Source organism: Thunnus albacares, chromosome 14, assembly GCF_914725855.1.
Source record: "Thunnus albacares chromosome 14, fThuAlb1.1, whole genome shotgun sequence".
Lineage (NCBI taxonomy): Eukaryota > Metazoa > Chordata > Actinopteri > Scombriformes > Scombridae > Thunnus > Thunnus albacares.
The window spans coordinates 1703622-1728014 of record NC_058119.1 but is presented as its reverse complement, the minus strand read 5'-3'; the positions used below and the strand labels follow the sequence as shown (position 1 = coordinate 1728014).

The following is a 24393-nucleotide window of genomic DNA, read 5'->3' as shown; positions in this document are numbered from 1 at the left end:
ATAATGTATTTGTATTCGGGCACACCCCTACACCACAGTGTGGCCACAGTAGCTGCTGTTCAGTGAAAGCTACATAGTCTTGCTTCAACAATAGAGTTGCAAAGTTTAAGGAGTTGTTTGGGGCACCCCTGTTTACGGACGTAAAAAATCACATTCTATTCATTTTTCCCATAGACAATGTCACAGTTTGAGCACGTCTACAGCTTGGATCGGTGTAAAACTCTCCCAGTTAAATCATAGAGCAACATTAGAAAATGTCTGGTTCTTGGATAAATAGTCAAAGTTACAACACTGTGTGCATAAATTGCAACAAGAAACATTCAATCACAGAGCTTAAAATTCTATCACAATCTTTTCTGGATAACTGTTTTTAGCCAATATTTGCACACACCCACTGTTCTTTTTGTTGGAGCCATACAGTATTTTGCTGCAGAAATTTGTGATGCAATTGCTGATTTCTACATATACTCAAACATCTCTTCTTCTTTTATCCTAGGGTCCAATTGGGTTGGATGGCAAGGCTGTGAGTTTAACCAAGTTCCTGTCAAAAAGTGAAATAACTGAGTAATTGAGTGCTTTTTCAGTGCCCAGAACCCAGCACCCTATGATGATAATGGGCATAATTAAGCTAAGAATGATTATGGTCATTATTGTAATAAAATCTCTATTAGTGTCATTACTGTTATTATAGGTTGGGGTTAAACATGCTATGGAAATCTGTAAGGTGTTTTTCAGAGGAAATCAAGTGGAGGTATCTGTTTATATTGATTCAATTATTTTACCACCTGCACTGACTGTTTTAATATTCACACAGGGACAGAATGGGCCAAAGGGAGACGTGGTAAGCATTCCTTAAATTTGTCATAAACTGAGTTGAGCCGTAATACAACTACCACTGGTACAACATTCATTTGAGGCCATAAAACCTTGGATATACATTTTGGGCATGTTAAATGAAATTTACAACAACAAGCCAAAGCAAATATGATAAAATTGCGTTGAACCTTGTTTTGCTGTTAAGGTCACTTTAACTGCCTGTTTATTTTGTACCCACAAAGTTATAAGAAAAACAGAGTAGGTGCCTGATTTATGCACCACAGTAATGGGCTAACAGTGAGCTCCATGCAGTGGGGAAAAGATCTAGACAGATGTGAGCTTTTAACCGCAATCTGGCTTTCAGTCAGGGTTAGTAGGTAAAAATCTGACTAACTGAAATGGGCATTTTAGACTGTACTTACTGAGGCTTGAGAACATTTAATGCCACAAGCATTTTTATCAACATGAACATTCAATATTCACAAATAATATGATTTTCTATCAGCCATGCAATGAACATCATGCAGGTGTAAAAGCAGGACTAGATTTTTTAAATCATCCATTTCAGTATCGTTGGTGACTAATGATCTGAAGACCACTTACTCTGGCTAGTGCTCCACTGTTATGGAGCCAAAGAAAGTATGTGGATATCCAGTTTCCACAGGTTATTTAACTGGTTCATATCAATCCTGTATGAGGTTAGTGGCCTCAGGAAGAGACACAATTACAAGTTAAAACCAGCCCAGTATCTTTACAAGAATTACATCCATCACATCATGATTTACTTCAAATGCCAAAGCAAGAATTCAAAAAAGGTTAGCACTGATAAAAACAAAGAAAAAAAATGCAATTCAGGGTTTTGTAGAATTGTCCAAAATCGACAAGAATGTCGATTTTGGACACTGTGACTGCTGGTAATTTTTCTAACTAATTTTCACGACCTTCTTGGATTTTTTCCACCTATAATACAAAATTTGAAGATAAAAGAGCTCTGTTCCACTTGAATGATGTTGTGGTCATTTCAGCATTGTCCAGCCTTGGCTGACTGTCTGGTTTTTATCACACTCAATGCTGATTTTTTGTAGCTTCTCACATGCGTCTGTTTGAAAATCATTATTCTCAGTCAGACAGGGGGGAAGTCATCATGCCTGGGTTTGTTTTTCGAAGCGGTTTGACTTGTGCTTACAGTGTCCAGCTCCAGTGAACTCCATGCCAGTACAAATGGCAGAATTTCCAGGAGGCCAAGTGGGGTTGGATACTGTTGAAATGTTGAATGTTGATTAATGGCCCCATAATGAGACCTTGTTTCTGAGTCTCCTTCCAGATGAATGTCAGGGAGTATTGAAAAGGGCTTTGAGGGGTTGTCTGGTAAATGTATAGAGATGCTTTTGCCTTCACAAAGTGGCTTTGGAGCTGCTGAGCCTGTGGGGTCACCAGCATGGGGTGAACTAGATGTGTCCTACTGGGCCCTCTCCCTGAGTTCATTAATCAACAAGTTGCTGCGCTCTGACAGCTACTGACTGGGCACACCCCAGGGCCTGATGGGAAGTCAAACTGAATGGCTTCATCCATAATAAGTAATTAGAATAGACTCTAGATGATAGATAGAGGATAGGAGCTAATTCATCAGTTTGATTGATACATTGACATGTTTTCTCATTTCAATAATGTTACTGGGAGGAATTTATGTTCAGTCCAGTTGGACTCTGTTATGCTGCATGTCACTGCCTAAACCCACTTCAAGACTGTCTGTTGCTGTTGTTTTTCAGGGTCAGCGTGGTCCTAAAGGACTGCCAGTAAGTGTCTGAAGTCTGATATCAGTCCTGACATAATAGCCTGCTAATCTTTTAAGATAACTGTTTAACCACTTAATGTGTCCCATTCACCTATGTTGTTTTTCCTTTTAGGGGGAACCAGGGCCCAAAGGGGAGAAGGTGAGATATTGTTACAAAAGTTTTACAACTTGTCAATTGGTCAGTGACTAACAGACTTTACAATTTAGTAGCTAGCAGTGGTGGACAAAATATTTAGAATTTTTACTTACAATGATCTGTTCACCTGTATTACAAAAAACATATATTTCTCTCTTAACTTTGTGGTATTTAGCCATGCAAATACCACTAGAGGCAACTGACTTATTAAGGAAAAGTAGCAAAACCACTGCATTAAAAATATTGCTCTAATCAATATTTTTTTATATTAAAAAACAAATTACTACTTTTAACATGAAAGTTGTCACTTGTAAAGCCACAGAAATTATCACAAACTCTGCAGTTCCTCTCGGCTCTGTGGAGCATTAGCCTCTTTCACCTCATTGTTTTGGTGTTATGGCCCACAACTTTACTGTTTTGGTTCACTCTCACAGCTCTCATCAACCTGGTTTCCAGCATAGTGTTTGCTGGACAGTTTGCTATATCAGCTGGAAACCGCTTATAGTTATCATGTCTGTGTGGGTCAAATTGATCACTATAAGCGGATGATTATTATAACCGAATTTTTTTCTTTTTCTTTATCTCTTATGCAGATTACCATCTAATTGACATTTGTATATTTATTACATGAATATAAAGTAATGAAACATGCAGCTTCGCTATTTACTGAATTTTATTGACTTTCAGAATACAGAACAGCTGTTTCAAACGGTTGTTGTTTTGCTGCTATAGCTTGTTGGTTTGTTTTTGGCAGTGTGTCATAAGCTTTAAGGAGACTATGTTTTTTAAGACAAAGACATTCTTTTCCCATCATGATTTCAATGTGCTTACAGCACCAGCCTCAGGCAACCAGCCCGAAGCAGACAGGTTGTGCGTTAGGCTGCGGGGGTGGAGTAATGCAGTGGCCAACCACAGCCGGTGGTCAGACTGATTAGAGCTGTAACCCTGCTGTAATGGAGGAAAAAAACATTACTAAGAAGAGGGGGTGACCTTTTTCTTACTTTGATAACATTAAAAGTACAGTTAGGCTTTGCTGCTGGCTTCCCGACTCATTTTAAAAGAGATGAGACACAGAGAGAGAGAGAGAGAGAGAGAGAAGCAGTGGTCGAGCGAGCTAGAGTGTGGATGAGGAGAGTGAGCAGTTGTAGTGAGAAAGCCAGTGAATGAGACAAAGAAAACATTTACTGTCTGATTGTTTCACGGAGGTTACAAATAAACATGCCTACAACCACCTCCACACAAACCAGCGGAGGTACTGCAATGCCTGATAATGGTGCTGTAGCCGCTAAGTACATATCATACGTGTATCATGGGAGCAAAATAGAATTACCATAGTTTTAAATTTTTTTACATGTTTTCATGTATGAAAAGACCCAAATTGAACACTGTAAGCAGACTACTTGATTACTATAAGCAAATTATTTAAACAGCATTTGTATAGGAATGATTCTGTCTCAAGTTTTTTAATCCATATAAGCGGTTGATCACTGTAACTGTGATCACTATAAGCGGTTTCCACTGTATGTCAGTCTTGTGTTTGAAGATTGTTTCTGCTGCCCCCAAGTGGTCAAAAATCAGTTATTGCAATTGGCCTATAGACTATGAAGCATGTTAGACTATTTCTTGCAGCTGTTACAGTAACATTTATAAAATAATTATGAGCTTTAATTTGATTTGATTTGATTTATTGATTGGGACAGTGTGCAGTTTTAAACATTAAAGATGCACTGCACCGGAGTTAGCACGAAGCTAATTTGTATCCGTAGTCCCCTACAATCAAAACATACTACAGCACAACAACAAACAGTACATAGCAAAAAACAAAACAAAAAAACAAACAAAACCCCCCCCCAAGACAAAACAACAAAAAAACAACAAAACAAAACAAAGAAACCCCACATAGAACACACCATACAAAATACAAAATACAAAGCTACACACAACGTCAATTTACAATGTCAATTAGAAATAATTAATAAATTAATAAAACACTGACTGAACTTGACCACCGCATTTGCAGTAATATTTTAATCAATTCTTGAAAATTTAATTCAATAAGTAGCGCAATATTTTCACTCTCAGCGATGTGATGTCGAGTTCATGCCTTGTCCTTGGGTGAGGCAGCATAAATCACTATGAGGGGGATACATTTTTGTCCCCACTGGAGATAAAAATAATTCAGCAGAGGGAGGGATATATAGACCAGAGGAGGGGGGGGGGGGGGGGATCCCCTGCCCCTGCCCCTGCCCCTGCCTCTGCAAATTGCACCCTAGTTATACCCTTCCTGCCTGGTAAACACCCACATCTTTCAAACTCCATGTCTCCAGTTTATAATGCTGGTATTCTGTGATGAATTTGTAGTCTATAAGCCCAAATTTAAGTATTCCTGATGACATCACAATGACATCATCAGAGTCATTTTCTCAGACAAAACTGTTTTCACAGGCTGAGTATTTGTTAGGTGTAAAATCAGCAGAGTTAATCTTTTGTTTCAAACTCTGTGATTCTAATTAATGTAGAAATATTTGAGAAACTACTACTTGTCTTTTTCTTCTGATTAAACTTTTTGTGTTCCCTCCAGGGTGTCTGTGGAGACTACACACATCGGGTAAGAAAACATCATCTTGGAACTAAATCTTTCTCATTACAATTCCAGAAAAAGTTACCACTTAATTATCAATGTCTATGCTAACATGTAGAAATGATTTGAATCTGCTACACTGTTGCCATATTGTATTATAAGTGAACCCATACTGTTTATCCTACAACTATTAACAACATTATCTCTCACAGGCTCACATGTGTAGTTGTGTAATGTTAGAGTAGAAAAGTGAAGTTGGAAGAGGAAAAACTATTGCAGAAGCTGGACAGACAAATAACGGGTAGCACATGGGAAGAGCTCTGCAGTTCTTTGGCCTACCGTCTCTTGGGTTTGGCTAGTTGAGAGAAAACAAGGCAATTACCAGCAGTCTGCTGGAGCATACAGATGTGATAAGAGCCTGTGTGTGGGGGTGCCAAGAATAAGAGTCTCCTGTGTATAGGGGGATTTTTCAGATAGCTAAGTCCATTTCCAGCATAATTCAACCTTTCAGTTATTAAACTGCTCCTGTTAAGATGATCAAAGTTTTGCTACATTGTTTAAGAGCTGCTCAGAATAACGTGGCAGTGCATGCTGAAATGGTTTTATGAGTTGCTATCGATAAGGCATCAGGCTGTGATATACATCTCTGGACAGCAAATGCTTGAGGCTAGATAAAGTTCAGAATGGGGCGCTCAGAGGAAGAAGTACCCAGATAGGATTTTGGGTTTGATGTTTTTAGCCTGCAAGGGAAATCAGCCACCCCCCACCCCCCTCTAACAAGCTGTATGTCTGTTGAATTTGTTTTTCATACACTTTCCAGAGCCCCCTGCAGCATTCTGTATGGGAGGTCCATCCTTGCTGTCTGCTCACACTCCAGGCCTCAATCCTTTAGTGAGACCCATGGGGTTGGGGGGTTAGGTGGAGGTAAAATGTTCAGTGTTGAGAGAGAAGTGTGAGAGTTTGCCTCTTAGGACAAAGCCAGTAACAGCAAGTATTTCCTGTGTCTTTGTGTAATTGTGTATTTCTGAAGCAGCCTCATGGTTAAAATTAAAGCATCTTAAGTTAGATTTCACAAGACATGACTCACGTTGGATAATGGCTCATTGTCACCATTACCAGCACTAATTGAAATGACCACTTCCCTGGTGTGCAGGGCCTCTTTGTGCAGGATCTCCCTCTGAAAACCTTGGCTGCCTTGCGCTCCAGTCAGGCTCTGATGTTGAAGGTTTGTGGGTGCCCCTAAACACCCCCATAGATAACCCTCAGCGGGGTTGTCACCAAGTCGTGCCGCAAAGAGAGCCGGTGCCGTAGAACTAAGGCACGCATCAACCTTCTGCTGTCCACCAAAAATAATCACTTGATTTTGTTCAACAGCTTTTTTAAGTGATTTCTTAAGAAAAAAAAACTTAGAATAAAGGGACATCAAGAAAGAATATAACTATTATCTCTTTAAATTGGTACTCAATGATAAATGCCATATCAAAGCCCAGGACTACAAATATTAAAATGAAATCATTTAATTCAATTTAAATGTCACTTTCCATTTGTTTCTGTAAAAACAGTCTACTTTGTTACTTTTATCACTGCCAGCTGTTGTAGTTCCTTAGGAATGACAGTAGTTTCTGACAACAAAGTTTGATAGATATACAGACTCCTACTTGCTAAAGTGGGTAAATGAATTACCAACTTAACAAGACGCAATTCATATGATTTGGAATTTGCCTAATGTTAAAGTGATATTCTAGTATGATGATTGAGGACTTACAAGAGAGTAAGAGATGCAGCACCAGAAGCTGAGATATTTTGACTTCTAGTCACTAGTATCAAATGCCAAAAACACTTGATCCTACTTCTCAGAATGCCACTCAAACACACCTTTTGTTAGACCCCCCATGCCCTGCCACACCCACATCTTTCCAAACTTCATGCCCCTGTTGGTAATACAGGCTGTCAATTCTAAATTTGTAATTTCAAAGCCCAGAGATAACACTGATGACATCACTATGACATCATCACGGTTATTTTCTTAGACGTGACAAAGCTCATCTAGAGCCACAGCAGACAGACCACTTTGGTGATACAAAGACATCTAACACCATCATGAGACCAAAATATTAATTTGCCCAATACCTGCAATGACATTCCCATCAGTCTCAGCTGTACTTTGTGTTTAGTTATGATCAGCATGCAAATAGGTTAAACTTAGAATGATGAACCTGGTTAAATGTTACTGCCTAAACATCAGCATGTTAGCACTGTCATTGTGAGCATGTTAGCATGCTGATGTTGGCATTTAGCTCAAGTACAGCCACAGAGCTGTTAGTGTGGTTCTAGACTTTTGTTAGTAATTACATAATAGTTATTTATGCAGTAGTCATGGAAATAAAAATGAAGTAATTCTTATTTTTATGATAATTGTATCATACGTAATGTCCACACAAAATAAAATTAAAAAATGTTTTTATTGTGATTAAATGATTTCTTTTTAATATTGGCAGCCATTGACTTCTTTACATTTAAACCTCTGTGCAAATGTGGTGGATAGCTGGAAATGGTGAAAGACAAAGCAGCACACTTGCCTACTTTTACTACATTTATTCCCCCACTTATATTTACTTATCACATACTGTATATATTTCCATAGAAATAGTTCTGTTGTTAATTTTGGAATTCAACTGATCTACTTAATTATAGTGTGACTGATCACTCTTTTCACAGTGAAAAGACGTGTGCTCCAAAATTGACTTAAAGCTAGAAATATGTGTTTTAAAGAGGAAGGAATGCAGAGCACTTCTTTTGGGTTTCAGTTGGTGAGGGTTGTTTTGTTGAAGGTTGAATAAGAATTGTGGAAATATGTACGGTATGTAAAAAGTAGGCAAGTTGCTGGTTCTACCTGGTGTCAGTGGGAAAAATGTAGATATCAGTGGAATCACACTTTTACTGCCCTCTCCTAAACTTGTATCTGATGATGCTGGTCATCTCAACAGAAGCGGCGTATTGTACAACCCTGTGTTGGACAGTTGGCCACAGTAAGTCTGGATGTGCACTGTAACTGTACTGCTGTACTCTCTTTGTGGCAAGACTGGCACCCACCTGATCTCTGCTCTGCTGCAATCTAGGGGCCTGGTTTACTGTTAATGGGGTCTTTGATGCATACAAACCCTCAGTAGGGGATGCTTAATGATTGGCAACCATCAGATACAGAAAATATCTCAAGAAATTGGCATGCTTTCACATATTTTTGAAATAAAGAATGTAAGCATCATAGTACATCAACTGTCCCCTTTGCCACTCCAGGTCCATAGTTTGCTTTGCTGGTGCCTCTTTTTGTCTTTCCTTTCTTCAACCTTGTTTCCTGTTTTCTCTCCTTTGCCTTCCCATTTCCTTGCTTTTCACTCTCATGTTATGTTGTATTTCTCTCTTTCCTCCATATCCCACCCCCTTCCTCCCTCGTTCTTCTGGTTCTACCCTGTTTCCTTTCTCTGGCCTCCTGGTGACCTTTGCCCTGTGAACCTTTTTACACCGCTGGCCACCTGTGCTTTGTGACTACCCCCGGCAGATGTTGCCCATCACCGTGCGCAACATGCCCTCAATAAGCCCTCTAATCCTAAAACGCCTCAAGGTACAATTCTTTCTGCCCCCTACTTGCCCCTTCCTCTCTTTCCTGTGAATGCCAACCGCTGTCGACCATCGCCAAAACCTCCCCAATGCTCCTCCGCCGTCAAGCTGTAATTAACCAACTTTTGGCTGCTACTGCTTCTGAATGTTTAGTCATATTCAAGGCCAAAGGTCTTTTCTGTATATGACAGGAAATCAAACCAAAAAAATGCTGAAGTTTCTCTCTTGTTTCAGACAAACCATGAAAAATTTAAAGCACTATTTAAAGCTTTCTTTAAAGGATATGAAGGCATTTAAACATGTTCTTTTTCATTTTAAGTGGGCATAGCCAATAGCAAGAAAATACAACAAATACAAATACATGCACAGTAGATTCTAGTGTTCACAGCCCACTGATAAGTCATTATGATAAAAGAAATGCCAATAAGTCAAATTTTCCTGAACTAGAATCTTGCAATGCTTATACAGAGGTCAGCATTTCTCCCAGCATCTTCATACAGCCATGACTCCTACAGATTGCATTCATATGCATCTACAGTGATTTACTTTCAAGGGCAACATTCAGGGTCAATGCAGAAAGTAGTGTGACATTCATAGCAAAGCCAAAAGTAAGGACAAATACATCAAAGTTCTTTTTTTTCTTTTTCTTTTTCTTGTTTGACCCTGACCATCATTCTGTAACCTTAAAGGGTTACCAGAGTAGTTTAGCAATAATTTTCACAAAGTTTTGGGATTCACATGAGGCAGATTAAAAGAGAATGGTCAAAATGTGTTAAGTTGGTAATTGCTTTTAACGAGGGGGTATTACTAACCAGAACATTTTGAATATAAACAATCTGAAAAAATATTAAGTGAACTACTTTACCTTTTCCACTTAATTCATTTTGCTAATGCAGAATCCACCCTATAACCAAACAAGAACATTGATATTGCAAGATTTTCCAAAACCAGATACACCCAAAGCCAAATTTATAAAGACAGACAAACATTAATTTCAGTCTCTGGACTCCTGCATGAAAGTGAGATGTGCCACATACCATCCACCATTCTGGCCTTGCTACATAAAGGGCACACTACCCCCTGTAATGACACTTAACGTTGTCATTGAACCTTAATCGGAAGGACACTGGGCTGTGCGAAATAGCTGAATATTAATATAAATCATATAATAAACAGTATGATTGCTTGATTAACAACAACCGCAACTGGTAATGCAGAAAATAACTTTCAAAATGATGTAATAATTGACAGTGATATTGATTATTAGATATATATAATAGAATATGCATTTAATTGTGGTAATACTTTCAAAACTGTTGATAGACATTAACACTGTATATTTGGAAAAATAATGTAATTCCCTTAATTGTAATTCAATAATGTACATATTAAATTATAAAAAAAACATTATTAAATTCATCCACTTTGAAGAATAAGCTTCAGATCAATAGGCTGATCACATTGTCAATTCTTTATCATATATTTTGACACATTTTGAGAGATATTTAAAGTTATGACTGACATTGTCATACAGTCCTTACTTTACATTGGTTCCTAAAACACTAGGCAAAGCTGTGTGTGAAGGAGCCTCGGTGTGCTGCCACATGGGTCATTTGGCAATCTGGTGCAGATTGGCCTAGTTGGCATCAGCTCTGTCTTGTTTATCTCAAGTGTGCAGTCTGCTCAGCAGGACATAATGCTTTGTTTGGAGATCAGAGCTATGTGAAAAACACAGGTTGGACTGACAGAAAAAGTTCACTTTGGTTCTCTATGATAAATACAATATCAACCATTCAGTGTTGTCCTTCTGATATGATGGGATTTCCATCCTGATACATACAATATTTTCATGAATATGGTCAAATTGTGCTGAACAAAAAAAATTTTCAGCAATTGGCAGCTGCAATCTACCCATATCAGTGAGAAAATCTTCCAGGGACATAAATCATGTCTGGACACATTGTGTTCTGCAGTACAGGATATAATGTCGATGGATATGTTCTCCATTATCTCAGTGCCAGACTTGGCAGTGTTCTCTGGTCCTGAGCTACTGTACATGTGTGTTTTTCTACAGTAACACAGTGATTACTGAGTGACTGAAGTAAGGCCAGCTCTTTGTGTTAGGAACTTCTCTAAGTCGGACCACATGTGCAAATAAATCATGTACTGTGCCAAAATGCATTAAATATTGTGCCATGCAAAGTTGTCACCCTATATGATAATGAATATATCCAGATGGAGATGTTTTCACCATAAAATATTGACCTATAGCAATCAGGAAATTGATTTTAAGATTTTTTAAAAGATAAGTAGCAGCAATTAGAGTAAAACAAAGGAGACACTGATTCAGGATGTCCAGCAGCCAGACAGATGTATTTCAGCCATTGAGGTGTATTTATGCTCTTCATATCCTGTGCTCGTTGTAAGCTTCCATTTGATTTTGTTTAGTCTTGGCTTTGGTTTGACATATTCCCAGGGTTCTGGCTGTCAATGGGCAGCCTTCAGAATAACCACACACAGATTAGCTGTCTGTTTTAAAGAAACTGTAGGAAGTATCATTGTAAAACCTACATGAATTCATTGAAAATACAAACAATAATAACTTATACACATTTTCTGTGCTCTCTAATTGCAGTTGCGTTTTCCTCAATGAGAAGTCAAAGTTAAACCACAAGCCTCTATTCTATGTGGCCTATAAAAAATTGTACAACCTACATCAGTGTCACTCAATTCCCAGTGTCTTGCTCTCCAAACAAAGGTAGTCACTGAGAAGAAACAGTATCATGACCATATCTGTGATAAAATATTCTAAACGCAAAGTTCACTTAATAGCTTTCGCTGGAGGTTTTTGACTCCAGTGGCCCTCTTCAGCACATGTTGAGGGGTCATCACGTGACCAAAGTAAACCAAAGCAGACCATAGTGATAACAGATAGTCATAGAGATGGTAACCCCTGTCTCTGTTCAACAATGGTTTCTGGCATTGGATGTGAATGTCCTCCTTAATCTTTCTCTGAACATCCTCTGACTCCTGGTCGATGACTTTGACTCCCTCCCAGTCAACGCTGTACCCAATTTGGGGCTTTTTTTTTCTCTTTCAGGCTCTTGGTCAGGACCTTTCCAGGTGACTGTGAAGGGTCAAAGTCAATGTACAGTGACCAGGAGTCAGTGGACCAAAGAGTAATTTCCAGTCAATGCTGTGATGAGTTTGGGTCTGTCTGTTCTCTGCTTCCAGTGCCTCTTACTGTTTTACCCTCCTACCCTTCCTTACCTTCTTATCCAGGGTATTAGCAAAGGCCCTGGGTCAGAGACCCTTACTCAGGGTACTTGCTAGGACCCTGGGTAAGAGTTTAGGACCATGTCACGACACCTGAGCAAACTCCATTCCTTGAGGGCCATGGAATACAGTTGGCAAAAAGCTAATAAGTGATCCCTGAGTTTAGAATATTTTAACACAGGTTTGTGCTCCCAAGGTCAAGAATGAACCTTCACACTCAAGCATTATAACCGCTTGCCTTACTCCCCAGCTAACCTTCCTCCTAGCCACCCCTGCTGCAGTATTTGCAGTGTAGTTTGAAGTTGTTGTGTTGGCATGGCCAGTGTGGGCTAGGCTTTCTCCAGCATGGCAGGTTGTAACTCAAGGTCTCTCAGCAGGGCGAGCCTGGAGCGCAGGGACCCCCGGGACCTCCAGGACCCCCCGGACCTCCAGGCCTGAGTGGAGCCAGTGGCCCACCGGTAAGTGCCAGTCTGAGCCCAGCAGGTTCTGTCTGGAAGAGAACGTGTCTGAAAATGAATCTGAGACAGTTCAATCACAAATGTAAATCCTACACCTGTAAATTAGCCACCTTGCTTACATTTCAGCCTTGGTACAAACAGAAGTGGTGGATAGAGACCAACTTTACAATCATATGAATGTCTTGAGTTGTCCAATAAGGTGAACTCTTGCAAGTTGTTAACAAGGGAATCTTTCCCATGTCTACCATATCCTATATGACGTGTACACTGTATTTGTGCTTTATAAACTCCAACTGGTTCCAAGGAGGTGAAAATGTAGTAAACATATTGAAAATATTAGCCGGGACTGGAAATAGGCGGAGTCACATTCACTTTGCTCGGGGACACCATTAAAACCTTAACATGCTGCAGTGCATGACTCAGCAGTGAATACCATATTGCAGTCTGAGAACGGTAAACTACTTGGCAACTTTTCAGTTCAGCACCCCTATGTTGCCTGCACCCAGAGCCCAGAGTCCACCAGGTGACGCATTATGCTTTGGAGATCTGCCTTAGACTACAAACTACGTTTCCTCATTTTCTGTAGTGGTGCCTTCAAGGACTGTCAAATGTGGGTCTCCCAAAACACTGCGCCTACCATGTTACACAAGCGATAGGGAAAAGCAGACACTAAAATATAAAATATCATACTACTACTTTAAAATATCAACATATTTGGAAGAAAACTAGTTACATGATACAAGGCCATAGGAGGAAGTGGAGCTACGTTACAATGGCAGCTGAAAGAAAGCTGAAAGCTTTGCAGCATTGACCAGTGACCGGTGAGGATCGTCAGAGAGAATGGAGACAGACTGAAAACTCTGCTTTGCGGTGCTTTGGTAAACCTGAATGTGTTTTCTGACAGAACTTTATATCGGATTTTAACTCTGAATACAGAACAGTGAACAGCAGTGTTAAGTTACCTGTTAATTTGAAGTTAACTTTTGTGCCTGCATCCAGTTTGAGCACAATCCGGGGTCTGACTCATCATTGTCAGAAATAGGTAAAAGACGCAGTGGTTGGTTGCAGTTTTTCACCACTTCATCCACGATTGTTTCCCAAAACAAGCTCAAATGGAGACAGCAGACACAGAGGTGTTTTGACTTTTTTGACTATTCATTGGTGGCTCTGGCTTGTGTGCAGCCATGCAGCTCTCAATAAGTTTGTAATGATCAACATAACTGACTTCAGCGCGCTGTTTGTTTTATGATCCTTGCACACTGGTACAATATATCCAGACAGGATGAGGTTAAACGTTTTGTAAATGAAAATAAGCCTCAGTAAAAAGATATAATGCTGTTCAGTCTTTGCTAAATGGCCACTCTGCTGGCCATAAACACACCATCAGTAGACACAGTTAGTCTGAGTGGACGTGATGCGCGCAGTGCATTCTGGTTGTTGTAGGATTCCCCCTCAAGAGCAGTATGGGGAATCTACAGCCTTTTTCTCAGTTTTCTCTAGTCATAGGGCATCAATTTCAAAAACATTTGGACATTTCTACTACATAGGTGACATAGCTTTAAGAAATCATCATATTCATAGCGGTGATTTTTCCCTTTAAGATGCAACTTCTATCCTGATGCATGTTTACTTGACTGTTGTGCTAGTTTGACTGCATTACTTTATTCAGTTTCTCACTCTTTTCACAAATGGGATTGTTGTCGATTCAAATGGCATCATGGAACTGGTATTGTAGACAATTTTGTAGACTATGTTATAAGGATTTTTACTCTTTTCATTGCAGGGTAAGCCAGGGGAACCAGGCAAACCAGGAAAAGACCCAAGGGTGAGCTTTGCTTCAGACCCTCTTTGATTTTCCAGAACCTTCTCATCATTGAAAGTCTGTTGGTTTAACATTAACCTTCTTGTGATTTCTACATTGTTTCTGCAGCTTTTACCAGGACTGAAGGTAAACTAATTCCCCTTCTTGTACAAATAAAATTACAATTCTGAAAAAACATGATTAGCATCACTGTGGCCTCTCATGATGGTTCTAGAGTTATTACAGACTCAGTCCGAAATGAAGCAAGCCACATGAAAACAGGGATCAAGTCATTTTAACTTGGTCTCTGTACAGCTGCTCTGAAGTTAAGACCAACTCCACCTGCACAACAGAAACACTGCAGACCTCTGTGTTTCCTTTGGATGGGACAAGTCAATCTCCACATGATGCAGTAATTGTCACAGATTATTCAAAAGGAGGAATGTAGATTGTGAGGTCAAAGAATTCCTGTCCTGTAAATGCCCCTCACTGTGGAACACAAGCTGAACTCACAGCAGGAAGTGGTTCTCACTTGTGATGGACTTATAGCATGAGCAGTAATAGCTGAGCTAAGCTGCAGCATGATCTGTGAACCATCTGGGTGGAAAACATGACTGTACATCTCTCAACGTGAAATACTTTATTTGTTATACTAGCTGAATATGTTCCAAAAAGACACAAAAAACAAACGCACTTTGGTTTATTTTTCCAGGGTGAACCAGGTATACCAGGACAAAAGGTGAGCTCCCTTCTGTATTTCACTTTTGAAAACAAATGTGTGTCAGTAGACTCCAGGATGTGTTAGAGTGGCTAAAAAAAGTCTATTCCAGTACACAAGTTACTGTATACCATCGAGTAAATGATTGGTTTTTCATTGTGGACATACAGCAATAACCAGCTTTTTCTTCCTGTAATGGTCAAGAAAAATGACTTTTATGTATCCTCTGCTTTCAAGCACCTGCAGAGATCAATGCAGGAGCAGAAGGAAGTAGTATTTCATTTCTTGTTGCTACGCTTTGGCTGAAAAACATGCAGTCTTATTGTTTTCAAAAGTAAAACAGTTTACCTGTCTGTGTGCAGTAAGCTTGTATTTTTGAAAGAAAGTAGAAATACGACAGCTGGGATCATAAAAGAACTTTCAGAAGGCCTCAGGAGAAGAACAACAAATCAACATTAAATTCAACATTCTGTGAATGTATCATCCATAAATAATTATCTTTCTGTCTCTCCAAAGGGTGATCGAGGTGATGTTGGCCCAGCAGGTCCTGAAGGCCCAAAGGTATTCCACTTTCTACCTGTTTTATAGCTATTTCATATTAAACTGTGGGTGTACACGTCTACAGTATGTGTCACTGAAAAGATCTGTAAAAAAAGTTTAAAATGAAACCTTAAAAGATAGGTTCAGATTTCTTAAAGGCCACCTTAATGCAACACTCACATATAATATAAACACTGGGATGAGTTATTGGTCCTTAAAAATATTCCACCTCTCCATACTGGCTGTGAGGTGACCCATTCCTAATGCAAATACCATGTAAGAAATAGAAGACAAAATCATCAGTCCATGTTCCATACACAAAATGCATACTAAAATTCAGGTGAAAGCTAAAATGAGGGTTCAAGATTGAGAAAATCAGGCCCTAAAATATATGCCAACATGGACACAGATGTGGATGACTGTATGAACCTTCGCAGATGGGCACATGACAAAATTAACATCACATATGAACCCATAAGGCTATGTGGACACATGAAGTATAATTTAAGCTGTAGTCAAATGAAGTGAGTATCTTGTAGCCTGATAATCAGACTGAACTGGCAATGTATTTTACTTCATCTGTTCATCCTGACATTGTGTTCATGTGAACCAGTCTCTTGTTAGGGGTGTTATTTTGTTTTGGTTTCCCTAACCAATCAGTAGCAAATGACATATCCATCCTGCCCGCATCATTTCCAGTCGACATGTTGGCTGCGGTAGGGTTTATGTGGAGCAGCAAATGGTTTTCATGATGATCCGTGATCTCATCCAAGCTTGCTGAATATTTGTGACCATTTTTCTCAGTTTTTTTCATGGATGAGGCTAAGTAGCTAGCTAGTCAGAAATCACTCGCTGTTTAATATATAGTGGTCTATATTCACTGCCCGCCATTTAGTTTGAGTGTCTGAATTCTAAGTGTGAACTTTATACTCTATATAGTGCCCTCAAAAATTCCCATAATGGAAAAACAGATATTGTCCATGGCAGTCATTGGACACTATACCTGTGAGTGATAATGCAACATGATGATTTATAAATCTGACTTCACTGCTCAAAGTCTTTTATATAGGCAGTAGGAAATGAGTGAATGAGGGAATCATTCTGGACCCGTACAAAGCTCTGATTGGTCAATATTTTCCCCAGTTGTTGTAAATAGCCATCTTTGAGCGCAAGCTGGAAGTGTTGTGACATCACAAAGAGGGTATTTTGTGCCATAAAGACCATAACTTTGGAAGATACTCACTTAATTTGTAGAACTCAAACTGCTGAAGCCTCATATTGGCCTCAGCTGAACCAGTTTTGCATAGAACGAGGATTCTGGATTTTGACCTCCATCTCAATCACGTTGTCTAGCCCTTCCTATCAAATTCATTCTTTCATTCTATATTAAATGGTTAAAAAAGGGAGTTGTTTAGAACTGATATCATAAAAATACCAAGATCTTGACCTCACAAAATGATGCAGGTAGCATCTGCTGCCACATTTATGGTTTTGACATTTATTCAATGGAAAGTGATATTGTAATATTGCTGTGTTATTGCACAATATTCTGCTTAATACTGAATAAACAGGAATGAACACAGCATGCACACACACACACATACACACACACACACACACACACACACACACACACACACACACACACACACACACTCACATCCACGCAAACGCACACTGGCAGCTTAAAGGGTCTAACCCTGGCTTTGAAGCTTTGTGGGGGGCAAAGTGAGCTATGCCCGCTACACTCCCCATGTGCTTGTCCTTCTCCACTTTCCATGGCTTAACAGACTTCCTCTGGAGGACACACACATCCACACACACACACGCACACACACACTCATGTACAACTGTTGTACATTAAGCCAAGTCATTATACAGCATTAGTGTTTTAGGATATTATACATGACAAATGTAAGTATGCCAAAAAATGTGAAAAGGGAAGAAATGAAAATCACAAACAAGACAAAGGAGAAAAAGGAAGGAAAAATAAAAAATATCCTGTTAGTATGTTAAAAAGAGGATTAGAAGAAGGGAGCTGTGGCAGATGTTGGCTGTTGGACATGAAATGAGATGTTGTTAAGAGCAGAGTTTGTAGGCTATGAAAACCAAAACAAGAGTTGAAAGAGGCTTAAAACTATAGTACCATTGGTGACCCCAGCACTTACTGTATGTTACTCTGTGATTCAGTCAAATAGCCTTTACTAGACAAACCTTAAGTGAAAAATCAAAAAGTTATTTTTTACCTGTTGAGTCTATAGAAAATAGAAATGTTAAGATGAGACCAATGTTTAAAGCCCACCTGAAATTACCTTTAGTTATCCCTGTTTGTAGTCTAAAATAATGTCAGTACATATTTTTAAATGTATAAATCTATCGTTAAAAGGGAGAAAAAAAGGTCTTCAGGGAAATATCAGAAATGCTCCTTTTCTTCTCTGTGTGTGTTTGATTGACAGCAGCAGGCAGACTGTGCCCAAGCAGGGCAACAAGAAACAAAGTAAACAAACTTGTGCTGTAGCTACAGTACATGTCATAGACAGACAGTGTTGTTAGCAGTGGTAGTGTAAGGACCACACCATCATCTAACCAGATCAAAGTGACATTTGCAGGTACATTTACATACTGTTTAATGTGCTGCAGCTAAGCGTTAACTATCTAGTCTGCAAAATGACATTTCATACATTTGATAATGTGTGTTGTTGCTCAGAGTCTGTGGGTCTTGTGTAGCAGGCTGCTGTTGCTGTCAGGCTGCTGGTCGGTGTGACCATCTGCTCATAGAACCCTGACATTGCTGTTTTATGTAAATATGGGGGTTCAGTTCTTCATCAGCATAGACAGAGAACTGTATTCGAACTAGAATGGTATTGCAATGTATTAATGCAAAACCAAGGAGCACCATCATGAAACCAAAAAATATAAAATATCAATTTCTGTCTTTTCTGTTGTGTTTCAGCATGCAGACATGCATGCTGTAGCGGACTAAATATGCAATTTACTTAGGACTTTAAATCCTATATTACCACACACTGTGTCTGTCGAACTAAATCACAGAATTGCTGATATCACAAAAGGGGCTAAGGCAACCATAGAGATGGTGACAATCCTCTGTGGTTTTGTCATTACAAGAGTGACACCTTTCACAGAGTTATTTGATTATTTGATAAATATTTTTATAAAATGATTAGTGGAGCTTTAAAGATACAACCTATTATTTTGCTATGATACTAAAAAGCATCTTCAAACTTGATGTTGATGTTTTGAAAATTCAACTGCAAACTGTGTCGAGTTTCAAGACTAAGTAATTCATTATGTGATGACAATGTAATTCATTACTTTCACATATATTCATAACTTTTATTCTTCCACTTGCACTAAACTCAAATCTGCTAAAGCAAAACATCTCAGCCATCTGGGCAACATTAAACAGTTTGGCTGCTTCTGTTACAACAGCAAAACCATTGCATATATCTATAACACGACTCTGTTAAAGTGATATTTGCCTGAAGGCAGATATAAAATCTCAGATTTAGGTTGAGCTGTAAAGGTCACAATGAAAACACAGTGTCCCTCTGCAGTTTATACTGATGCTTTTCTGAGGTTAGGACTGCTGGAAGAACCTTTTCACTGTGAGCTTCTGTTCACATTACGTCCTTGTAAACTTCAGCCGTTCTTCCGTCTCGCTTTGTTTTCCCATGAAATCATCCCAGAATCCTGTTTCTGTTCTCTGCCATGAGCTTTATGAGCGCATCAGGCTACTGAGCTGAAGGTTACTAAGAGGACAGAGGAGAAGCCTTTGCAGGCATGGTTATCTGGCATCTTGGTGGGACTTTTTTCCAGTTTGCATGAAAAGGATTAGATAACTTCTTAAATGAAATACAAACTGCTCCTTGAGTTTGAATGTTCACTCTATGAAGCTTTGGACACAGTATTCACTGTTAATTATGATGGTCAGAGAGGATCTTGTGCTCCATCTAGTGGACTGCTGTGATAGTCTTCAGTTGTTACATCTAAAATATTTGTCTTTGTTGTTTCACAGGGAGTCAAGGGAGACCTAGGAATCAAGATAAGATTATTTACTTTTTTTCAAAGCAACATAAAAGTGGGAGTAGGAACAGCTGTTTATTAAGGTTGCAGGACTTTCTATGTTCTGTCCAGGGCAATAGCCAGGGTTTTAGAAGTATGGAGGCTACAAGTCCAAGTGCCCCCCTGCACCCTCGACTCCAGCACAAACCATTTTGACCACACACCCAAATCAATATCAATTTTTTTCTTTTGACAAAAAAAAATAAAAATAAAAATCCAACAACATGGTCCACTCATTAACTTTTATCAGAGCTTTCAGCTGCATCTCATGGTTTTCCTAGGTGGGTGGAGTTTGCTCAGTTGTCTTATTAATCTTATTTCATTTTTCTTTATTGTAGAGTTATAGATCAGTCAGGTGTATGAACACACTGTTTGTGTTCTTCAAGCCAACATGGACGAGAAGTCATAAAAGTGCAACTTAAAACATAAAAGCTACTGATACTTGCATATCAACAAATCCATCTCCATGACCAATGAGCAAACACTGTTGAGGATCTTGTGATACAGTTGAAAGCTTTGGAAAAAGATAACTGACATTAAGTGGGAATTGTTTTGTCAAACTTTGAGGACCTTTAAAAAGTCATAATGTATGACTACCGATTATAGATGGTCAGCTACACTTGAGGAGATTCAAACCCCCTTGATTATGAGTGAAAGCTACTAAGGACATGACCTCAGTGTCGTCAGTGGTAGCTTCAGCCCTGGGTCTGGATGAGAAATCAGCTCTCTCCTGGCTACTGTTTGATTTTTTTCCAAGGCAATGCTGCTTCAGTCTAGGGACCAACATGATAGAAGGCCTGTGATGTCATCTCTAAAGATTTAGATCTCCTCCTGTCAGGTCCATGTCAAGAAGGAGCACTCCCTTTTCCCCATGAGCCTTTACTTGTGTTTTGATTTTCCCCTGGTTGAAAGGGTGTGTCTATTTTTACTGCCCTGCTGCTTCTCTGAGCTGCTGTTTCCATCAACTCTGTAGGGAGATGAAGGAAAGAGGGGTTTCCCAGGAGAGAAAGGAGAGAAGGTAGAGTGAAAGTCAAGCACGGAATTGTGTGTGTGTGGCATGTCGAGGTTTATTTATGCATGGCAAGATCACAGACATCACTGCTGGAGTCTGGATGATTGAAACTTGGTTTAATTTATCTCTTAGTGGAAAGGCACTTTGTATTTTATTAAAGGAGCTGCTGTCTCTTTGATCACAAATAACCTGAAATGCTTCATATACTCTACTGAATTTAAGCATGTATAAGGACATGGAGTTATAGGGTATTGGTTTGGTAGTATGGGTCAATATTGCGGGCAATAAATGTGGTTTTACGTTCAGTTGTGCTGTCTCAGAGGCTCTACCTGGCAAGAATGAGCACTGAGTACTTGTATTTTGGATGGCCATGACAGTTTATCTGGTCTATCTGGCTCTGCTCTTAGTTTCACCTTTCAGTGGCAGTTGGCGATGAGATGTCTGATGCTGCCCTATTTCATTTCTAAATGTTACCATTGGGCATTCCAATTCACTGATTACACAAAGTTCTGATATGTCAAATGTTTCACCAACTGGGGGAAACAGCCGTCAACTGGCCATCAATAAACAGCAGACTTATTTCAATTTGTGAGCAAATCAGAGATGTGGGCAGTGATTCAGAGGTCTGGAACTAGGCTAAGATCCTTGAGAAAGCCTTGTTTGCCAAAGGTCTCATGTCTCCACAACAGTGACAGTGTCCTTGTATCTTTTGTGGACTTCTCTAATTTGTTCTCCTTCTCTGACGAACTCCATCACTTCAGGAGTCCCAGCTGACCTGCAACCACAGCATCTCTCCTGTTGCCACAGTAGCATAGCAGTAGCAGCGGCAGCCCTGTGCATGTGTGTGTTTTCCTCATTAAGCCCCACAGATGGACATATGCGGGGAGAGGAAGAAGAAATCAAAAGAGGAAAAAACTTAAAGAAAGGCACATATTCGTTGGTATCCACAGGAAACAGCAATCTGGAAAGACTTTTATTGTTTAATAATAAAGAGAAAGTGCTTTTGCAGACTGATCCTTCATTGTTAGGGTATGGTTGCCTAAGGAGTTGATGCTTTCATTAACCCAGGGGAGATCTGTTCTATATATAATCTCAGAGAGTTGGCTGCTGGTGCCTTGTGCCAGAGTGAAATAGTGGGCCAGGTAGAGATTTTGTGGTATGAGTCATAATCATTAATATCTACTTGGTGCCAATCACAGATGATGACTTTTCTATAGACTCAAACACTTAAGTTCCAAAGCTCCCAGCGGGCAACAGGCCCATGTCTAGCCATGAAGGAAGCAGACACGACTACCACCACAGGACCCAGTCCCGTCTGCCACAATGGTGAAATACTCCTCCACTCCACTGATCTAATAAGCCCTGTCTTTGAAAGCAGCTTTGATTTTACTATGCCTGTGGGCACTGAGAGTGGCAACAGGAGATGACAAAGAGATGGGAGGACGGTGGATTTCATGACAAAGAAGATTGTGTGCCAACAGTCACAATTCTTTGACTGAATGAAAATGCATCTCTGGGGAAGCAATGAGCTACAAAGCTGTAGGAAACATTATGAGAAGAGAGCAATTAAATTATATTGAGTTTGATTTATCCATCTTAGAGTTTGGTCCAAGATACCATGTGCCAATATTTAATTCAAATATTCATGGTCCCTAGACAATGATTCCCTGAACCATTTCCCTTTTGGACACCCATGAGCTTTCCACTAGTTCCATTCTCTGGCCCAAATGTCAAATTTACACAAAAGGTATCTCATAATCCAACAGGTAGAATTCCATTGAATTTACTAAGCATATTCATGGTCCTAAGAGTATTTATCTTTTTGAATGTGAGAGTATAAATGACAAATTCAGAGTAATAAATACAAATAGTAATGAACTGGCACAAATTAGCAAAAAATTAACCCCTATACCTGCCTGTCTCTTGGCACACCATTTTTAGACAGAGGATTTAGGAGTCGTGAGCAGAAGTGAATAAAGGCACTTTACTAATTACTAATTGCTCAATGGTTTACAGGTTCGCAGAAAAAGACAGTCCGAACAGGCAAACAAGATCTGACAAGGCAAAGGCAGGTCATGAATTGGCAACTGCCAATTTCACAAATAGATTTTAGACTAGCCTGCAGTGTTAGGTCTTCATTTTGCTCTTAGATTAGTCTATTGTAAGTTAGACTTTATCACAAAAATAAAGAATTAGCCACCATAACTGAAAGAGAGCCAAGTTTGACACCTGCTGATCAGTGGCACCAAATGACAAAACATAGGAAAACATGGCTCATAACCTGTGGTTCGCTAACAATGTTGCGGCGGAAGTACTGAGCCCCCAGCAGTAAATAAATGTCCTTGTAACTATTGAATTCTTCCAGATCAGATCAAACATTTTCTGCTGGAGTGAAGGGAGCTGAACAGTTTGACATGGTTCCTCAGTTTGTTCATGTTTTTAAGTTGAAAAAAGCCTTCATCTACGACTAATTGGAGGCAAATGAGTCCTACTTAAAATAATCAAGAACAAGACAGCTTTGTGCAACATGTGAATATCAGATGACATCTATCTTCAGTGTGATGGTTTGACCCAAACCATCGTCTGGGGCTGTGTCTGAAATCACCCCCTATTTACAACATAGTGCATTCAATTTACTGCTCACTACAGAGTAAACAAGAAGAGTGTCCTCAGTAGAGTGCAGATCTCAGCTAGGTGTGTCTGGGGGCATGTATAGTCTCAGTTTTCTTTAAGATGCATAGAATAGTATAATGGTATTGTAACTGATCATCCTCCTGGGTTCGCCTAATGGTATAAACTTAATAAGGTAACAGTAAACGAGACAATAAATGGTCCTTGTGCATACAGTGATAGATGTGCACAAAAAATATTAGGCTGATGGGTCCAGAAGTATGCGGAATTAGCTGCGGACAGATACACACATAAATACACACAGATGCACACATGCACACACATACACACACACACACACAGACATACATGACCAAACATATGATCAGTGTTTAAATCTATGACTTATACAGTGGAGATAACTTTGGAGTGTCTGTCACAGGGAATAGTGAATGAGTGAACTATCTTTGTGAAACACAGTTTCAGGTACAGATAGCGTGTAGATAGACTAGCAAGCAGTGGCTACTAGAACAGCAAGAAAGCAACACCAATTATCTGATAGAGAACAGTGGCTAAGAAACAGGTGGAGCTGATGAGGGGATTCAGAGGAAATGTGCAAGTGGAAGTGAAGGTCAGGTGATGCAGGACAACTAATGGACAGGGAGGGAATGGGTTCTGGAAGGACAGGCGTAGTGACTTACAGACTGACAGAAGGCAAAAGATGCTAAAAAATATTGTTTTTCACAGCTGCACATTTTTGCCAGAATTCCATTCTATAGCTATCTATAGCCTGCTACTTAAAATAACTTCATCATGTGTTCCTACATTCATTAGAAACTGTCATTACTTATGATAAGTAACAGTGCTCAGTTAGATAGAGATTGAATTTGGTGGTACTTCATACTGTGTTCTGACCTAAGAAGCACCGCTTCTCAGAGTGGTAAAGCCT

General features: G+C 39.5%; 1 protein-coding gene across 5 annotated transcripts in view; it reads left to right on the top strand.

Moving 5' to 3' along the window:
* The window catches only part of col13a1 (collagen, type XIII, alpha 1), a 143169-nt gene that overhangs the window by 89348 nt on the left and 29428 nt on the right, over window positions 1–24393 (top strand). For 2 of the 5 annotated variants that reach the window (XM_044372927.1, XM_044372928.1), the window contains exons 9-22: window positions 497–523; window positions 815–841; window positions 2586–2612; window positions 2724–2750; window positions 5329–5355; window positions 8316–8357; window positions 8888–8950; window positions 12597–12680; window positions 14464–14505; window positions 14611–14628; window positions 15194–15220; window positions 15716–15760; window positions 19776–19802; window positions 20796–20840. In XM_044372927.1, coding sequence (XP_044228862.1) covers window positions 497–523; window positions 815–841; window positions 2586–2612; window positions 2724–2750; window positions 5329–5355; window positions 8316–8357; window positions 8888–8950; window positions 12597–12680; window positions 14464–14505; window positions 14611–14628; window positions 15194–15220; window positions 15716–15760; window positions 19776–19802; window positions 20796–20840 — 528 coding nt within the window. The remainder of the gene's footprint in view (window positions 1–496; window positions 524–814; window positions 842–2585; window positions 2613–2723; window positions 2751–5328; window positions 5356–8315; window positions 8358–8887; window positions 8951–12596; window positions 12681–14463; window positions 14506–14610; window positions 14629–15193; window positions 15221–15715; window positions 15761–19775; window positions 19803–20795; window positions 20841–24393) is intronic. The other 3 variants (XM_044372930.1, XM_044372931.1, XM_044372929.1) reach the window with 2 other exon arrangements.